Genomic DNA, 17,559 nt, shown 5'->3' on the forward strand with positions numbered 1-17,559 from the left:
CCACGTGCCGTTCCAGCAGCCCGAGGCCTGGAGCTGCGGCAACTCCGGCTGACCGGGGGAGGGGACACTTCGGAGGGGTGCCCGCCCCCGCCCGGAAGGAAAGGGCAGGCAGCTGGGTAGAAGACAAGTGGGGGGCCTACCGATGCGGGCAAGAAAACCCCCTTTCTGGACCTGGAGGAGACACACAGGAGCCTGTGTTCTGCAGACAAGGCCACCGGGATTGTTTTTGCTTCCTTTTAATGTAAACAGAGTACACAAACACGTTAAAAACCCCGAGACGGCACGAGCGCGCACACACAGACTCACGCACAGGTATTCACGGGCCGTGCACACCAGGGGACACGCGGCACCACTGGGGAGGGGACCTCCTCTGCCCACCCCAGCCCCGTCCGGAACCGGAGCGCCCGAGAGCCGCAGGAGCCCCGCTCCTGCTTCGGGGGGACAGCCAGCGGGAGGCTGGGACGGCACCACGAACCCCAAGGCAGGACCAGGACTCCGACTCCCTGGCCCTGACCCTCAGCCCTCCTCCTTGGCAAGCTGACCTGCCGAGGATTTGCACGTCTCAAGAATAGTCGGCATGACCCCCGAAATTTGGATGTAATGGGTTCCCAGCCCATCCCAGCTTTTCCCAGCCTTGGGCTGAATGAGAAATAAGCTGTAACCAACCATGTCCGAGGGAGGGGGTGGGGGGAGGGAAGAGAGAGGGTGCCAAGCAGAGACGGCTGCTCCCAGGAGGCTGGGCATCAACCAGAGGCCTGGCTAATGCTGTCAGGGGAGGGCGCGGTGGGGCTGTGCTGCCACCTGGAGGCGGACGGGCACACTGCAGTGACCAGCGCTGGGCCCTGGGCACCTGGACGTCACCTCTTTCCTCTTCAGTCCCCTAACCAGGAGGCTCACTGCAGCAGCTCCTCCCAGGAGATAGGCTTGGAGAAGACCTCCCTTTCCAGCCAGAGGTCGTAGTTCATCTGGAAATCCTCAGGGAGGTCCACCCGCTGGCCCAGGACGCTCTGCAGGCAGTTGTCCACAGGCAGGAAGTCGGGGTTGCTGTGGGCCCGGTCGTAGCGCCGGGCGTTGAAGCGTTCGATGTTGGCGCGGAGGGCACACTCCTCCGCCTGGAAGTCCCACGGCCGGGCGTCCAGATCTGGGCAGAGCAGGAAGGGAGGTCAGAGCCAGGCCCGCGGGGCAGCGCCCCTGCGATGCTGATCGTCAGCCTCCAGGCCCTGTCCGTCCTCGGGGATGCCAACGGGACTTCTCCCCTAGAGGGCACACGCCAGGGAGGGTCGGGTGAACGGAGGAAGCCAGCTCTGAGGAGCAGGGGCCACCTGCCATCCGCGTGGACGCAGCGAGGACAGACCCAAACCTTCCTCTGAAAGCCACCTTCTCCCTGGCACTCCTCGGCCAGGGGAGGAGCCTGCAGGTCCCCTCCTGAGCCCTTCTCTCCATTCCCTGCCCAGGCACAAACACACAGGGCTCTGGGAATGCAGTCACATGGCCACCGGGGAGAACGCACTCTGCCCAGGAGGCTGAGGCGGCTGCCCAGAGGGGAGGAGACACAGCACACACAGACACGGGACAGACGGGGGGCCCGGGGGAGGCACCTGCTGGGGGAGGGAACAGGAGCGGGGACAGCACAGGCTGACGTGCACGGGCTGAGTGCTGTGTGTGCCCAGAGCCCTGGGCGGGACAGAAGCTGGGCCCGGCCATGGAGGACAGGGAGGGATGGGGTGTGGGCCTCAGCTCAGGTGGTGTGCTTGGGCGCTCGGCTCTAACTCTGAGGGCCACCAGAGGGTGAAGAAGGCCCTGACTAGGGCGGTGCCACCACAGATGCACTTTGGAAAGATCCCTGCAGCACAGTTCCGGGCACTGATGGAGGGCAAGGCCCTGGAGGCGAGAAAGGATCTGTGGCCAGAACCGAGGCAGTTGCAGGGGGAGGGAAGAGACGAGAGCGCCTTGTGACGGCTTCTGGAAAAGGAATGGCTTCCAGGGAGGCGCAGAGGAACGGGGGCTGACCAGACCCTCCAAGTCCTTCCTAGCAGTCCATGCGGCCCCTCAGAGGGCACGGGGCAGAGCGGGAAGGCACCCGCGCCCCGCCCCCTGCCTGCCCCCGCCGCCCCCGGTGCAGGGCCTCACCGTTGCCATAGGCCCAGTCGTCGTTCAGCCGGTGCCGGACCTTCTGGTAGATGGCAGACATGGTCTTCATGTTGCTCTTGCGCCACTGCCGCCCCAGGTACTTGGTCTGCACCTTGAGCAGCTTCAGCACGTACAGCTGCATCATGGCCTGCTTCACCTTCAGCGCCCGCTTCAGGATGGGGGCGGACTTGAACACCACCAGCATCTGCGAGGGGCACGGGCCGGCCCAGTGGAGAGCGGCACGGATGCCTGCGTCAGCACCCGGCCGCTCACTCCCTCTGGGGTCACGGCAGGAGGGCCAACGTCCCAGTCCTCCGCAGACAGAGGTATTTCCTGGGACGTCGGACTTCCGCTGCTAAAACCACCAGAGTCCTAGGCAAACCAGGGCCGCTGGCCACCCTCATTATGAGTCTTTCTGGAATATGAAGAAAGCTACAAATTCCTTCAGAAGTACTGCTATATGCACGGACCTACAATATCAGAGGCTTCATGGACCTACCACCCCAAGGCACCCACACACTCAGGGTTAAGGGAAACCCCCAGAACCCTGGTCAGGCAGAAACCCCTCTGCAAGTGTGAATGATTCCATGCACGACTGAGCTCCAGCCTCCAGCTCATCTCATCAGCAAGCAAGGAATCAGACCTTAAAATGCAAGGATGTGGCTGCAGGGCAGTTAGGAGGGGAGGAGGAAGCCATAGCAGCAAGCCCACCCTGGGGACCCCTGCTCCCCTGTGCAAGGGACGGTACAGGGTGTAGCTAGCACTCAGCTGGGAGCTCCAGGTTCCGGGCCTGCCGCCCGCGCTGACTCACCATCGTCCTGGAATGCTTCCACTTGGTCAGCTTGTTCAAGATCCGAAGAAGATTGATACAGGAGAAGAGGTTCCTCCAGCAAAACTGGTTATTGTCACCTGCTTCCTGCAGGGCAAACCCAGGTGCAACCGTGACGCCCACAGCGGCGGGGGCTCGGCAGCCTCCAGGGCCCTCGTGCACATGATCTCCCAACTGCGGGCCTCTCTGGCCTGTACCAGGAATGCACTCCTCTCCTCAGCCCAGGGGAACTCCACCCCAGAAGCTGGCAGGGGGTGGTGGGGAGCTCCCTAAAATTTTCCTGCAGGAAACAGCATGACAGAGGGGGGTAGGGCCTCGGCCCCCACAAGCTGGGACATCAGGCTCCCCCAGAGCTGTGGACCCAGAGCTGCAGTGCGGGGAGAAAGAAGCAGCTCGGCCCGGTGACCCGCTCCCGAGACAAACTGACCCCCACATCCACATCGTTGTGCCCTTGCACGCATGCAGTGCTGTAAGGGCCAGCCAGACACTTGCCAGTGACCTCGCCTACCCCAGTGTGGGGGAGGCCGGCTCCCAGCCACTGACCCGCACACGGAAGGGACACTGGGGAGGAGCCTCGCCACTCACCAGACTCTCGGCAGTCAGCTCCGGGAGCTCGTGCACCACGCAGTGGGGGTAGTCCAGGACAGAGATGCTGCGGGGGCAGGAGGGGGCCGGCGCCCGCTGTGAGCCATGGCCGGGGTCTGGGCAGCCGCTGTGAGCGGGCTGGCCCCGGGCTCTCCCCCTCACTTGCTGGGACAGAAGGGGGACTCTACCCTGTCGGTACTGCCCTGGTTCCCCCAGCTAAATACCTGCTCCAAGGGGACTTCTAAGGCCCCTCAGGCCAGAGACCAGCTCGTAATCTCACAAGGGATGGAGACCCTGCCTTCCTAGCAGCAACGAATGTGGGACCTGGGGGCTGGGGGACGGGCAGGAGGTGGGGGGGACGTCTCAAGGCACTGAATTTAGGCCAAGCCCCTGCGGGAGACAGTGTCTGGCTGACAGCTCACCCTACGACGCACCGCACTGACATGCAGGCACTGTCGAGTACAGCCGGCACCCAGAGAGAGGGGTGGGGGTTCGAGTCAGCAGACAGGGCCTGGCAGTGCACTCGGCCAGCTGAGCTCCCAGAGAGAACGGGCAGCCTGGCCGGCCTCCTCGAAACAGAAGAGCACAAAAGGGCAGCGAGGGCAGCCCTGGAGCCCAGGACGGGCCCCTTCCCACCCAGGCACAGACTGAATCACCGGTCCCCAGACTAGCTGGGGAGCTGGACTCGGATTTCACGGGGAGGAGCCGTGTCTCACGCTTCTTTGCGCCCTGAAACCCAGAGAGCGCTGGCTTGTGGGTGCCGAGTGGGCTCAGTGGGAGGGGCCTGTGGGGAGCCCTGCCGACTGGCCATGCTCACCCCTCCCGATCCCTGGGCCCTGTCACCTGTTCTTGGCAGTGATGTAGGACATGATGTTTTGATTGAAGAACTTTAGAATCAAAGGGATGCAGTTGGCGAACACCAGGTGCTGGGCCATGTATTCAAACTGAAACCAACAGGAAAAAAGTAAGCATGGCCCTTAGGACCTCACTGTCCTTCCTCCAGTGACAAAGGCCTTGCTTGGAAGCCTGAGTCTTAGAGCATTCACACAGAGCTCAAGGGTGCCCACTCTTCGGGGCTGGAGGAGCAGCACCGCCCAGGGCCCTGGCCCAGAGGACAGGAACAAGGCAGGCCTTACAGGTACCTGGTAGACGTGGTTCAGCTTAAAGTGCTTCAGCAGCAGCAGCAGGACAGCAGAGATGGCCTTAACAATGACCTCTTTGTGGCGGTTCACGTCCACGCCCAGCTTCATGCTCTGCAGCACTGTGGTGCTGGAGGCACAGGCAGCAGGTGAGCCTGCGGAGGGGCAGCGCCCCCACCCACCTCCGGCCCTGCCCCCGTCCCCAGCTCGGAGCGCCGTTCTTCCTCCTTGGGGCGCCCCAGTCACGCTTCTGGCCTATTTCTCTGCTTTTCCTCCAGCACTCCAGCAAGGAACCTCTTTTTCAAGGTCTGCCCTAAGCTTCTGCCACCGTAGAAGCTGTCTTCCTCCAGTGTGTTTCGTGAAATAGCTCCACGCTGAGATATTTCGTGTTATGGGGAGACAGGTTCTGGGGTCAGATAAACTTACGAAGCTTCTAAAACTTATTTTTCAATTATACTTGATATACAGTAGTATATTAGTTTTAGGTGTGTGACATAGTGATTAGACACTTAAATCAGTTTCTGAATTCAGGATTCAGGACTTCTCACTGTCTCTGGCACCCCCGGCCCAAGGGCCATCACGATGGCCCAGTGTTCTGTGCCACCCCCTTCGGTACTAGCCAAGTCCCACCTCCTCCCCCACCTGGCTCTCACACCACACACTAGGGGCCCAGCCGCCAGGGAGCCAGCCGTCTCGGCAGCCCAGCAGGGCACCAGGTCAAGGCCGGGAGAACACGCTCTGGGCTTGTGCTCGCACATCAGAGGTGCAGTCTGTGGCCCAGGGAAGAGCCCCTGAGGATTCCACCATCGCCCTGAGATTCACAAATGCCCTGCGCACCAGCCCACTGGGGAGCAGGAGGGAACCGCTACCCAGCTGAGGTCCAGCTACTGGCTGGCAAGTCATCCAGACGCTGACCCCACTCGCCCGGGATGTCCCAGTCTCACAGCCTTCGAGGGAGGGTCTCGGGACTGTCGGACACAGCCTGATTCACTCTGCAGAGGAGAAACTGCCTCTCCCCAGCACCACCAGGCCTTCGCCTAGTCGCCGAGTCCACGCTCGAGTCCAGGCCAGCTGGACTAGGCCTTCTCCCCAACCAGCAGAACTAAGTATTTAATTCGGTACTTATTTTTTCTGCTGAGCCAGGAACACCCTCAACCTAACCTGCAGAGAAGTTGAGCCCAGAAAAGGAGATAACTAGCAAACACTGGGACCGATCACAAATACCTCCCTGCTCTGCTGCCCCGACCTGCACCCTTCACGGCACCACGGCACTCACGGCATCTCCTCGGGCAGGACGTCCGCCAGGATGTTGATCGAGTCTGTTTTGGCCTTTGAGGTGGGAGCTGCGGCCAGCAGGATCTTCAGCAGCGCGATCTGGGGAGGAGGAGACCCTGAGACAGCCTGCCCCAGAGTGCCTGGGTGCAGGATGAAGCAAGCGGGCGGGCGGTCCTCCTGGAGAGGCTCAGGCAGCTCGGGGAGGGGCCGAAGGACGCACTCCCAAGTCCTGTGTGGCGGGGAGGGCGATCCCACGGCAGGCGCCCACTGCTGGCCCCCGAGGGGCCCAGGGCCAGGGCCCCCTGGAGAGGCACTCACCATGTACTGAGGCAGGCTGGGGAGCAGGCCTTGGTACAGGGTTTCTGCGGGGACTTGCTCGACTTCCTCTTCTCCCTTGCAACACAGTGGGACACATACAAACCCCAGTCCAACCACGGTCTCCCGAGCCAGCTTACTGGCTGGCTGGGGGGGGATCTGTAAGTGTCACTGTCAGTAACAATGCTGGTGGTGACAGCGGGACCTGCCAGGCACTCGCTACCACTCCACTAGTCCTCACTAGCGCTCTGTGAGGAAGGCACTGTTATTATGCCCACTTTACAGGTGAGGACACTGGAGCACAGGGAGACCCGCCTTCTGCTGGGCTGTCACCCACTGAATAGCAGAGCCGGGACTCAGAGGCAGTGGCTGGCTCGGAGTCTGCATTCTCAACCCCTGCACTACACACAGGTCACCCCGACCCCCACCCCCCGGCCACAGGAGTGAGACCGGGCGGGGGCTTTCTGAGGGCAGGGGCCAAGGCAGCTTCGAGGGCTGGGCTCAGCACAGAGCCTGGGAAGGCTGGGGACCCTGCTGGCGGAGGAAGGCTCCCGACTTACCCCCGAGAGAGGAGAGCGCAGGTACTCCTCCTCCATCTGCGCCTGGACCTCCGCGATCGACGTGTACTTGTGCTGGGGGGAGGGGAGAAGGCACTGCGGGCTGCGTCTCAGGCCGGGCTGGCCGCCCACACACTGGCCCAGGGCCCACCCCACCTTCCTCCAACTCAGTCTTCCCCAAGAGGGCTACAGCTCCACCACGATCCCTCACTACCGTCCGAAACCCAAACCATCTTCCTAAGTGAACACTTGCCTTTAAAACCAGTGCAAAAGCACACAAAAGATGAGAAAAAAGCGAATTAAAGGAGAGAAAGGGACTTTCAGGTGCCAACAGCGACAGAAAAACTATTAAAAGCAGAATCAAAGAACTTAAAAGTACTCAGAATCAAGTACCCAGGTACTCAAAAAGCCCAACTACATGGGCCCACTTAGTGCTAAAAACCTTAGAAATGTTTCAAAAACATACACATTTACACCCCAGATACGCTGGGAGGAGAGACCTCTCTTCCTTCCCCACCCCTGGAGCCCCCTCCCAGCTGGAGGGACATGCGAGTGCCCACACCTCAGTCCCTCCCTGCCCTCACACCCGCCCCCCCCAACCCCGCTGGCCCGTGAGTGTGGGAGGAGGAGCAGGGTGTTCTAGGCCCAGCCTCCTTCTCTTCTCTCTCTCACAACCACGGCAAAGCCGCCGCCGTCCAACCGCTCGTCAGCAACAGAGCTGGAGCTGCAACCCTGCTCCTCTATCTCAACTGCCTTAGCACTGGGGCAAGAAAAGGGGGAGGGTGTTTAATGGGCCCCTTAAAACTTCAAGAACTCTCGGGTAATATAATCTTTTTTTTTTTAAGATTTTATTCTCTTTTAGAGAGAGGGGAAGGCAGGGAGAAAGAGAGAGAGAGAAACATCAATGTGTGAGAGATACATTCATCAATTGCCTCTCACACGCTCCCCAACTGGGGACCTGGCCCGCAACCCAGGCATGTGCCCTGCCTGGCGGTCGAACCAGCGACCTTTTGGGCACTCAATCCACCAAGCTGCACCAGCCAGGGCAGGTAACACAATCTCGAGCCACCGGTAAGTCCCCAACAAAAGCTCAGCTACAACAAGTAGGACCTACAAAGCAGAGCTGTCGGAAGGCACAGCCGCAGGCCGCCCATCCCTGGGCCCGGCGCCTCCCTCCAGGCAGAGGCAACCAGGGCAGAACGGCTCCTCCCAGCGGGCCGGGCTCACTTTCCTCGCTGGGGACCAAGCCAGGCCAAAAGCGCACCCGAAGCCACTACCTGTTTCAGAGTCCGGATGCTTTCGTGGATTGGCCTGGGCAGCCCCACCACCGTGCTCGTGTCGCTGGGGAAGAAAGGAGGCCCTGTGTGAGGCCCACATGCCTATCCACCCAGGGCCCCGAACACCGAAGGCCGAGAGGGCGGACCTCTCGCCGCCTCTCCTCAAAGGGACTCAGGTGGCGCTCACCTGCCCAGAGTGTAGCCGATGAACTTGCTGCGGCTGCACTCGAGGAACATCTCGATGTCCTTCTCTCTGCCAAGGAAAGAGAGCAGGGTTTGCAGGGCATGCTACTCCGAGGAGCCCTGGCTAACAGACTCCCGAACGTCCGGGAACTGTGAAGCCGGGAGAAGAAACCTCCCACGACAGTTTCTCTTTATGGGGAAAAAAAAGAAAAAGAAATAAAGAACTGAAACCTTCCATCTACTTTAATGTCCTTCATAATGATGTTGAATCTATAATCTGAAATTGCATGTAACCAGTTTACTTGCAAAATTAATGTTGTAAAATGATTTACAACATTGTCATTGGAACTCCTCAAATAATTAAAATTTTTACAACAGCGAGAGCCATAAGCTACTGCTTTTCTCACGAGTCACATCTCCAGTCCCACACAAGCAGTATATCCTGCCTTTCCTGACGCTCTGCTGTGTATTCCCATCACGGGCCCCTGAAAACTGGGGCTTTACCTGGGTTAAGAAAATGCCTTTAGCCCTGGCTGGCGTAGCTCAGTGGATTGAGCTCGGGCTGTGAACCCAAGGGCTGCTGGTTCGATTCCCAGTCAGGGCACATGCCTGGGTGGCGGGCCAAGTCCCCAGTGGGGGGCACGTGAGAGGCAGCCACACAGTGATGTTTTTCTCCCTTTCCCCTTCCCCTCTCTAAAAATAAATAAAATCTTTAAAAAAAGAAATAAATAAGAAAATGACTTTATATCCTCTCACATGTTTACCTATTTCTTAAGTTAGTGCTTTTTCAAACCGTTACCATCTCTACATGTGCAGGTACCTTCCCATCCACGGGCTCACACACATGTCTCAGATCTGAATTACGGTTCCAAAGGATCTCTTCCTTCACCTAGAATTTTTATGTTAACCATATACGATGCCAGGGCGTGTGGAGATGAGCTCACTGGCACGTCCCTGTTTCCATTTCCCTCCCCCTCCCCCAGCCCGAGCCCAACCAAGAGCCAGCTCCTGTTGCGGACTCAGGAGCACACGAGGGCCCCTCGGCGCAGAGCCAGCAGGGCCAGCACAGGGCCCTGTGAGAGCGTCTCACCCAGGAGCCACGGCCGGCCCAGCCCAGTGGCAGACCTCGCGTGGAGACGCTGGCCAGGCGCCCTGCCGGAGGGTGGGAGGGCTCTGGTTCCAGGAGCCAAGAGCATTCTGAGGGTCCGAGGCTCACCTGACCTTGGGCGCCCATGGAAGCCCCTTCGGGCAGGTGAGCCTGTCGGTCTGGGGGTGCTGGAGCGGGGGAGGCATCACCTCGTCGCGCTCAAGGGGGAACGTCTCCCCTTCCAGACTGTTGTCATCGTCATTCTCCTCCTCCTCTTCTCGGGAGTCGTCGGCCTTGTAGGGGTCCCGCTCGTTGAAGGCATCCAAGTTGTCCTGCTTTATCAGGGCCTGCACACGGGAGGGGAGGGGGGAGCAGACAACAAGCGCCAACTGAGGACCTACAGGGGGCAAGGAAGCTGGCGAGGCTGGAACTCAGAAAGGTGGGAGGTGCAGAGCCAAGGGCAGTGGGAAACAGGAAGTCAAGGTTGGACCCAAATGACATGCCATTTCCTGTCCTAGTCCCTTAAAAATACCATGTCCCAGGTGCCCACTGAACACTGGGCCCCTGGACAGGAGACGCAATGTTCCTGCCCGAAGGCCTTCATTCGGACTAGCTGTTCAGAGACAACTCCCTACCATGCTTGTCCGAGGACCAAGCACCGCATGTGCACCTGCAGAACCCTTGGGAGTGGCCGGGACCCCTGTCGCCCTCACCTTGTGCTCCCGCCGACCCCGCTTCTGCTGCTGCTCGATCAGGTCGGAGGCAGAGGCCGGCGGAGAGGCGGCCCTCATGTTGCGGATCACTTTGATGCTGTCCTCCGGCAGCGGGGGCAGGCCCAGCAGCGTGCGCTTCTCCGCCTTCATGCTCTGCAGCTCCTCGAAGCCACCCAGCGTGCACTGCGTCAGACAGGGAGCAGGGCTGTGTCGGGTTCGAGAGCAGCCGGGACCCGCATCTCTGCAGGACCTCACCACCTCTGCACGAGGGACTCCCTGCACTCCCCGGGGAGTTCAGCGATGTCGGAAAGGGAGAGGAGCAATGGGGGCTGGCTGAGCCTACCAAACACACACACGTAGCGCTCTGTGTACGACTCGCTCTTCGGGTTAATAAAAAACGAACAAAAATGCAGACTGAAGAGCCTAACCCTTCCAGCTCCCAGGAAAACCAGTGAGCCTGTACGCTTCAGAAGGGGCACATGCCACACTTCCAAGTCAGACTGCAAATCCAGCTGACCCTGGAACAATGCAGGGGATGGGGTGCCCACACCCCACGCAGTTCAAAACCCACACAGAGGTGAAGTTGGCCCTCCACCGACTTCAGGGATTTGAAACCGCGAGTCAAAAACACAGCAGACTCTTGAACGTGGGTTTCAACTGCATGGGTCCGCTTGTATTTTAACAACCCACATATAACTGGACCCGCACAGCTTAAACCTGCGTTGTTCACGGGTCACCTGTCTATTGCAGGATATTCCAATTAAAAAAAAAAGCATCATCTAAACATCCCCCTAGAAGCCAGCAGTGCCAGCAATTTTAGGCCAATTACTTCCACTGTTTCTGAGCAACTCAGCTTTCCTCTCTGGCTTCAGGGAGGCTCTGGGAGGAGCGAACAGGATGTGCGGCCAAGACAAAACGTGCAGGCCACTGTGAGGAGGGCATAAGGCCCGGCCCAGGCCCCACAGGGCCGGCCCCTTCTGGAAGGAGGGAGGGAGGGTGAGTCCGAGCCCCAAGCCTGCCCCGTCCCCTGGCACCTGCACTCCTCCTCCTCCAGGAGGTGCTCACCAGCACTGTCTTCCAAAGCAGCAAGAGAACCTTCTTCATGGGGAAGTGAGGGGCGTGGCCACTGCAAAATTTGGTCACCATCCCAAAGAGCATGATGGCGAACGGCTCGTGGTTGTACAGCGGGGAACCTGGAGACAGCACGAAGGTGTCAGGGCCGCAGGCAGGGACAGGCCCCTCCCCGCCCGCCAGCCTCAGCGACCGGGACCCGGGGCCCCACCCAGCTCAGCCCTGAAGGTCTGCCGCATCGCCTTCCACTCAGCCGTGTCCCCCTCGCACTCCTGGTGAACGGTCTCCACAATCAGGTACATGATGTTGAGCAGGACCCTGCGGACGAGAAAACGGGGAGGGCGGGGGGGTCACGGGAGTGCCCGGCTTGCCCATACCCCAGAGGGCGTGAGGAAGCCGGAGCAGGAAGGCGGGCTGACGGGGGCGCTGCGGCGTCCAGGACACTGAGAGCCGCACGGAGCGTGCGGTGCCTCCTGCTCGGCCCCACGCTGCCAGGGCTGGGATCAGGCCTGTTCTGTGCCTCCGGAGTCTCGCCAAGCGCTTACTCAAAGCAGACGCTGGGAAAGTGAGTGCTGAGTGGATTACTGTGAACCAGAATGGCCGAAAGCACTTACTGCCCTGAGCTTCCCGGAATGAAAATGACACAGAGGCAGCAGCGAGCTGTGGAAGTGGGGGCTGGACCTGCCAAGGTAGAGTAGCGTGGCAGTGCGAACAGAGTGTGGGTACCATGGTGAGAGTCAGGGGCACACAGGATGATGCCAGGGACCCTGACTACAGTGGGGGCACCACCAACCCCCCAGTCTGAAAGCTTCGAAGTGCACAAGAAGAGACAGACCCTAACCCTCACAAGGAGGGGAAGGTGGCCTTGCCCTTGAGCAGCTGCTATTCCTTCTGCACAGCCATGAAGCGTCGAGAACGGTCAGGACTAACCGCACACAGACGGCAGTCGAGCTGTGCACGAGAAGGTGGGAGCCCACGGGGTCGCATCGGGCACTTCGTGCAACACGGAATGCCACAGCGAGCTCTCAGAGGCACTGTGGTTCTGTCACGGGTGGCTCCACCTGGGATTTCCTCTGGGAGACTCAGCCCAGAGCCACCCCCCCCCGCCTCCCCCCGAGCACCAGGAGAGCCCTCAGCAGGGCCGACGAACCCCACACGGAGCCCAGCACGCCTGCAGGGTAGCGTGTGAGAAGGAACACGCACACGCACACACACACAGCATGAAAACCCAAGGACGCCCCCCAGGCCCTGCTGCCCTCACCGTGGCCCATGCGGCCTCACCTCAGGTCCGTGCTGTCAGCCAGGGAGATGGCCGGCTTCCTCACCGCACTGCTGCACGCGGCGCTGTTGCTGTAGGAGAGACCGGAGTCAGCGCCTCCCCCAGAGGCAGGAGAGGGGTCCCCCGGCAAGCGCTGCCCCGTTGGGGGAGCACACCACCACAACCTGTGCTTGGATGGCACGGGATGCCACAGGACCAGGGGGTGAGACTTCAGGCCCTGGACCCGATCCTCAAGGCCAGGCAGCTCCGTAAGCCCGGCCCCCGCCCCCGCCCCCGCCCGCCCCTCGGGAGAACTCACTCTATCTCCATGTTCAGAAGCTCCACCAGCGCATGGAACGTGCCCACCTCCAGCAGCAGGAAGACGTTGTAGCGCATCCAGGTCTGCACTTCTGCCTCGGAGCCGCACTCCCCGAAGGTGCCTGCAGGCCCAGCGCACAGCTCACTGAGTCCCTCCCGGGTCTGGCCGGCCCCATCACCCAAGGGGAGGCAGGGGTCCGGGGGCCCACTCCGTACCTTGGGCAACGTAGAGAATGGCCCGGGCCACCTTGAGTCTCTTCTCCCTGGCGGTGACTTCCAGGCCATCCAGGAGCCTCATGGCATGGGTGCGGTGCTGGTTGGTGTCCAGCTCGGTCCACTTCTTGTCTGTCACTGCAGGGCAAGAGGCCAGTGACGCCTGAGCCCAGAAAACCCTCACAATGGACCTGACACCACGTTTGGCCACCAAATTCCGACTGCCACGGGACCAGAGAACTCGGAAAGATCAGTTACTCTCTGCGTAAGGGCAAGGACATACTGCTGCCTTATGAATTTGAATTTCCAGACTGAAAGAAAGAAAGCTGTTTTTGGTGCAAGTTCAATCACATCAAGTGCCCTTTCCCCCCAGCACTCACACCCTGAAAGGCCACCACCAGTGTTTGCAAGCCCACCCTAATGTTGCATCTGGCCTGGAACAATCACAGGTCAGCAGCCTTCGCCGGCCACCCCAGGACAACTGGGGTGTTCAGATACTGTGAGACGCCCTGCGGCCCTCAGGACACGGGCTGAAAGGAACCAAGAAGCGCAGGGCGCCGCTCACCGTGGGTCCGGAAGTCCTCCTCAAAGCACTTCCGGTTCATCAGGAACTCGGGCCCTTCCGTGTAGCTGTAAAGCTCTGTCAAGAACACAGTCTCGTCAGCTCCGTGTCCACACTCCCACCAGGTCCCACGAGCAGCAGAGACTGTGTTTTGTGACTGCTAAGGGGGCCTCAGTGTCCTGACGACCAGGACGGAGAGAAGGCTGGCTTCCCCGGCAGCCGACCACCGGAATGCCGGGCAAGCACACACGGGCATGTCCGGTCTGGGGTGTGTGACCCCCCCCCCCCCACGCCCTGCCGGCACGAGCACGCGTCTCTCACGTGGCGGCCCTCTCCTGGAGAGGACCTGGGCTTTGGGGCTGGAGGGGCAGCTCAGCAAACCCCAAGTCACACACGCGCGGCAGGCGTGCCCAGATGCAGGCACACTTGTGGGCAGTCCGCACGACCACTGCTCTAGGCGAGACCGCTGTCGGGGACAGTGCGCGGCCAAGGAGCCACGTGCACCGAGACACTTCATCAAAGGAAAGGACCAGCCACAGTCATGGGATGCACGAGGCCCGAGCCCAGTAGCTAACCCGTTTGCACACACCATTACTATACTAAGACCCCCCGGGGGGAACGGACTCCCAGATGGCATTCAGTCTTCATTTTATCGAAAACCAATAAGGAGAAAACACCCCTAAGTAACACAAAGGTGCAGGCTTTTTACCCGAGAGCTCTGCGGCCCACTTGTCCGTGTCGGCGTACTCGAACTCCAGGTCTGGGGACTCGGAATAGCCCTGTTGAGAACAGGAGAGAGAGCCGACAGGTTGCCGAGATGCCAGAGACACTGTCGTGTGAAGGGCCGCTGCCTCCACTTCTCCGAAGCTCCACCACAACGCTGAGTCTCCCGAGCCAGCGCAGGCCTGGCAGAGCCCCCGCCCCCACTCACGACTACACACAGAGGCACGTGTACGTGTGAAGCGCCTGCCTCTCCAGGAGACCGCACGTTCCATCAGAGGGGGAACTTGGTCCACTTTGCTCACCCACGGTTTCACAATGCCCGGCACACTATTTGGCATGAATGAATGATGGTTTAAACTTAAAAAAATACATGCTGGGTGAATAACACAAAGCTTCCATGCATTCTGGGCAGTGAATGACCGTTCCACGCAGCGCTGAGATTCCAGAAGCACCCCTTCTGTCTGGCTAGCGGGCTACCAACAGCTCAGGACGGAATGAACGCTGACACCCTCAGTCGTCCTGCCCCTCTCTCAGCGTTCCCTGAGAACTGACAGTCGGAGAAGGCGGCAGCTGAATGGGACGGCTCCCCTCCCAGCACAGGAGAGAATGTGGGCAAAGAGAATCTTTTTATTGCTGCGGACAGGTGATCACTGAGAACACGTTATCTTGGAAGCCTCATTCTCAGAGGAGAGAAGTGGAGAAGGAGGCAAGTCCTCAGGCTTGATTACAAGCCACCGGGGGAGACAAAGACCACCCACAAAGGGACACAGCACAGCCGCAAACACTGAGCAGCACGAGGAGCCCGACCCCCCATTCAGTGGCAACAGAGGTGCACTTGCGCGAGGCCCTGAACTTCAGTTCCGTCTGCGGGATGGGGTGACGGAAATCTGCCTGGAAGGTTTCCAAGCATTAATCACAGCACGGGAGCGCACAGTAGGCTCTCACCAAGTGTCCGCCTCCCTGTCCTCCAGGCCCTGCTCCGGCCCCCAGCCTGCAGATCTCAGCTGGGAGCTGAGACAGCCTTGCTACCTCTAAGAAAACGCATTCAGACAGGGCTCTGGGCTTAAATGTGCCCCTGACCGACTTTCCTGGTGCTGATCCCAGATGGGAAGTAAAGGGTAGAAAGAGAAATTTAAATGCATCAAAGGTTATTTATTTGACCACTCACAGCTACTTAAAAAATTGTAAAATTCCTTCTTCACGGATGTCCCCCACCCTGCCAAAGGGCTCCTTAAGAGGTCGGTTTCTTCCCTTCATCAAATAATTCTCTTAAGAGCTCAAGGAATGTCTGCTTTGGACTTGCCAAGTTTTGACATGTTTTCCCAGGGGTTTGCCCTTGCCAACAAAAACCAAAGCCTGACTTCACACGTCTGAAGGCAGTACCACCAGGTGTTGATATGACCTCGGGCGTTATGCATTCCCTCTCATCAATAAGCCTCTGACTGATGACCCTCTCAACTGCCTCGGGGGAAGGAGAGACCCCCACAGTAAGTACTCTGGGAACAAGAAGCCCTAAATCGCTGCAACGTGAGTGTGTTCATTCATGAATTCCACAATGGGAGGCAGTGGGAGGAATTCTTTAACTCAGGGTGAGGCGACTCACCCAGACTCCAGCCTCTCGAGAAGGGGAGGAACAGCCACGAGCAAGAGAGAAGGGCACGCTGAGCTCTCACTCCTGTTTAAAATGTGTATTTCTGATCTTTCACAAGAGTTCAGCATCGGGCGCACCGGGCGCACCAACCCCCAGGCACTGTCGCACCGTGGCCTGAACCTGCCCTGGCTCGGATCGGATGGAAGGATTCCCCCTCTCCTACTCTCGCAACCTCCTGGCGCCGTAGCACCATTGGTGATAATTACCTCCATCCGGCTTCCATGGCCCTTCCCCACCCGCACACGCCGGCCACCGCGCGCTGTGGCACCCACAGGACCAGAGGCTGAGAGGGTTCGGGACCGAGGGTCTGCCGCCCGGCCCCCTGGAGCGCAAGTGTGCCACCGATTCCTCACCCGCAGAACTGGGGTGGAGGCGGCTTCCCAGAGGCTGGGGCTCCGAGAGCGCATCCACAGCTCCGGTCTCGGAGGAGCCAACGAGCAGCCACCGGCTCCCGGAGGTTCTCCCGGGCGGCGGAGCTCGGGGAGCGGACCCCGGCTTCACGCCCCCGGCCCCGGAGGTGCCAGCCTTACGTCCTGCCCCTTTCGCCCTGAAATGACAACTCCCCTGTCAAACCCTAGCGAACCCTCCGGGAAACCCAGCTGAGACCCGAGAACTGCCGCTGGCCCGGGTCCCCAGACACAGCCCGCCGGTGCTGGCCTCGCCCCCCGAAGCTTCTGACCTCCGAGTCTTTGCGCTGGTTGCGATTGAACTCTCGGGCTTTGCCGCCGGGCAGAAGACCCCCGCCGGCCCGCGGTGCCCCGGGTGGCGGCTGCGCGGCTGCTGGTGGCGGAGGCGGCGGCGGCTGAGGCTGCTTGTTGTTCATGATCAGCGGGCCCGGACCGCCGGCTGCCGGCTCCATCTTGGCTCTTCCACACCCCCGGCTCAACTCCCGTACAGTAGCTGTGATGCAGCTCTCGCGAGATTTCTTCCAGGAACGCTCCTCGGTCGCCATATTAAGTGTGGCGGCAGGTGCTGAAGCCATCTTGGCTGCCCAACGCCTCGCGAGATTCTCTCTGCTTGAGCTCTTACTTTTTTCGGTCTTCTTAGGTTCCTATTTCAAGTCAGTCCCAGTTTAGATGTCCTTGTACCTGTGAGACCTCCCTTAGCCCCTTCAATCATTTTAGTCGTCCCCAACTTCCTTTAACTTGGCTTTGCATCTGTCATAGTGAACAAAATGGACATGTTTCCAGTCTCCAAGGAGTTTACTTTCAAATGTGGCTCAGTGGACTGAGCGCTGCTGGCCTGTGAACCAAAAGGCTGTCACTCGATTCCGACTCAGGGCTCGTGCCTGGGCTGCGGGCCAGGTCCCCGGTTGGGGCACCTGCGAGAGGCAACTGACTGATGTTTCAACCCATCAATGCTTCTCTTGCCCATCAATGTTTCTCTCCCGTTCTCCCTCCTTTCCCCTCTCTGTAAAAATAAATTTCAAAAATCTTAAAAAAAAAAAACCCACACACAATGTGAATGTGTTCAGTACCACTGAACTGTATAGTTAAAAATGCTTCAATGGCAGATTTTGTTACGTGTACTTTTCCACAAAATTTTCTAAATAAAAAAAATCAATTGAACATTTGTGGGGGAAAATGGTAGGGGTTAGAGCTGGTTCCTATTATTTAGTCATATTTGCATATGACATTTGATTTTGAGAGGAAAATTAGAAAAAAGACCTCATT

General features: G+C 59.5%; 1 protein-coding gene across 1 annotated transcript; it reads right to left on the reverse strand.

The window, feature by feature from the left end:
* Positions 1–220: 220 nt before the first annotated feature.
* On the reverse strand, positions 221–16,771 carry STRIP1 (striatin interacting protein 1). Its single transcript, XM_045817073.1, has 21 exons — positions 16,566–16,771; positions 14,222–14,291; positions 13,516–13,590; positions 12,954–13,088; positions 12,739–12,859; positions 12,443–12,511; positions 11,373–11,479; positions 11,156–11,283; positions 10,091–10,273; positions 9,507–9,724; positions 8,295–8,360; positions 8,108–8,171; positions 6,834–6,905; positions 6,277–6,351; positions 5,960–6,057; positions 4,687–4,813; positions 4,388–4,488; positions 3,545–3,611; positions 2,942–3,046; positions 2,131–2,335; positions 221–1,141 (listed from the first exon to the last, which is right to left on the reverse strand). The coding sequence occupies exons 1-21, from the start codon at positions 16,743–16,745 to the stop codon at positions 894–896; spliced, it is 2,514 nt and encodes an 837-aa protein (XP_045673029.1). The 5' UTR covers positions 16,746–16,771; the 3' UTR covers positions 221–893.
* Positions 16,772–17,559: the final 788 nt, after the last annotated feature.

Source organism: Phyllostomus hastatus, unplaced genomic scaffold, assembly GCF_019186645.2.
Source record: "Phyllostomus hastatus isolate PE091 unplaced genomic scaffold, TTU_PhHast_1.1 phas_scaffold_216, whole genome shotgun sequence".
NCBI classification, from domain to species: Eukaryota; Metazoa; Chordata; class Mammalia; order Chiroptera; family Phyllostomidae; genus Phyllostomus; species Phyllostomus hastatus.

Bases quoted from the DNA above. Each gene is read 5' to 3' on its own strand.
- STRIP1 (XM_045817073.1), bottom strand. From the start codon at position 16,745: ATGGAGCCGGCAGCCGGCGGTCCGGGCCCGCTGATCATGAACAACAAG. The intron at 14,292-16,565 runs GTCAGAAGCTTC...TGTTCTCAACAG, and splicing joins ACCAGCGCAAAGACTCGGAG to GGCTATTCCGAGTCCCCAGA. The intron at 3,612-4,387 runs GTGACAGGGCCC...CTGCCCCCGCAG, and splicing joins TACATCACTGCCAAGAACAG to CATCTCTGTCCTGGACTACC.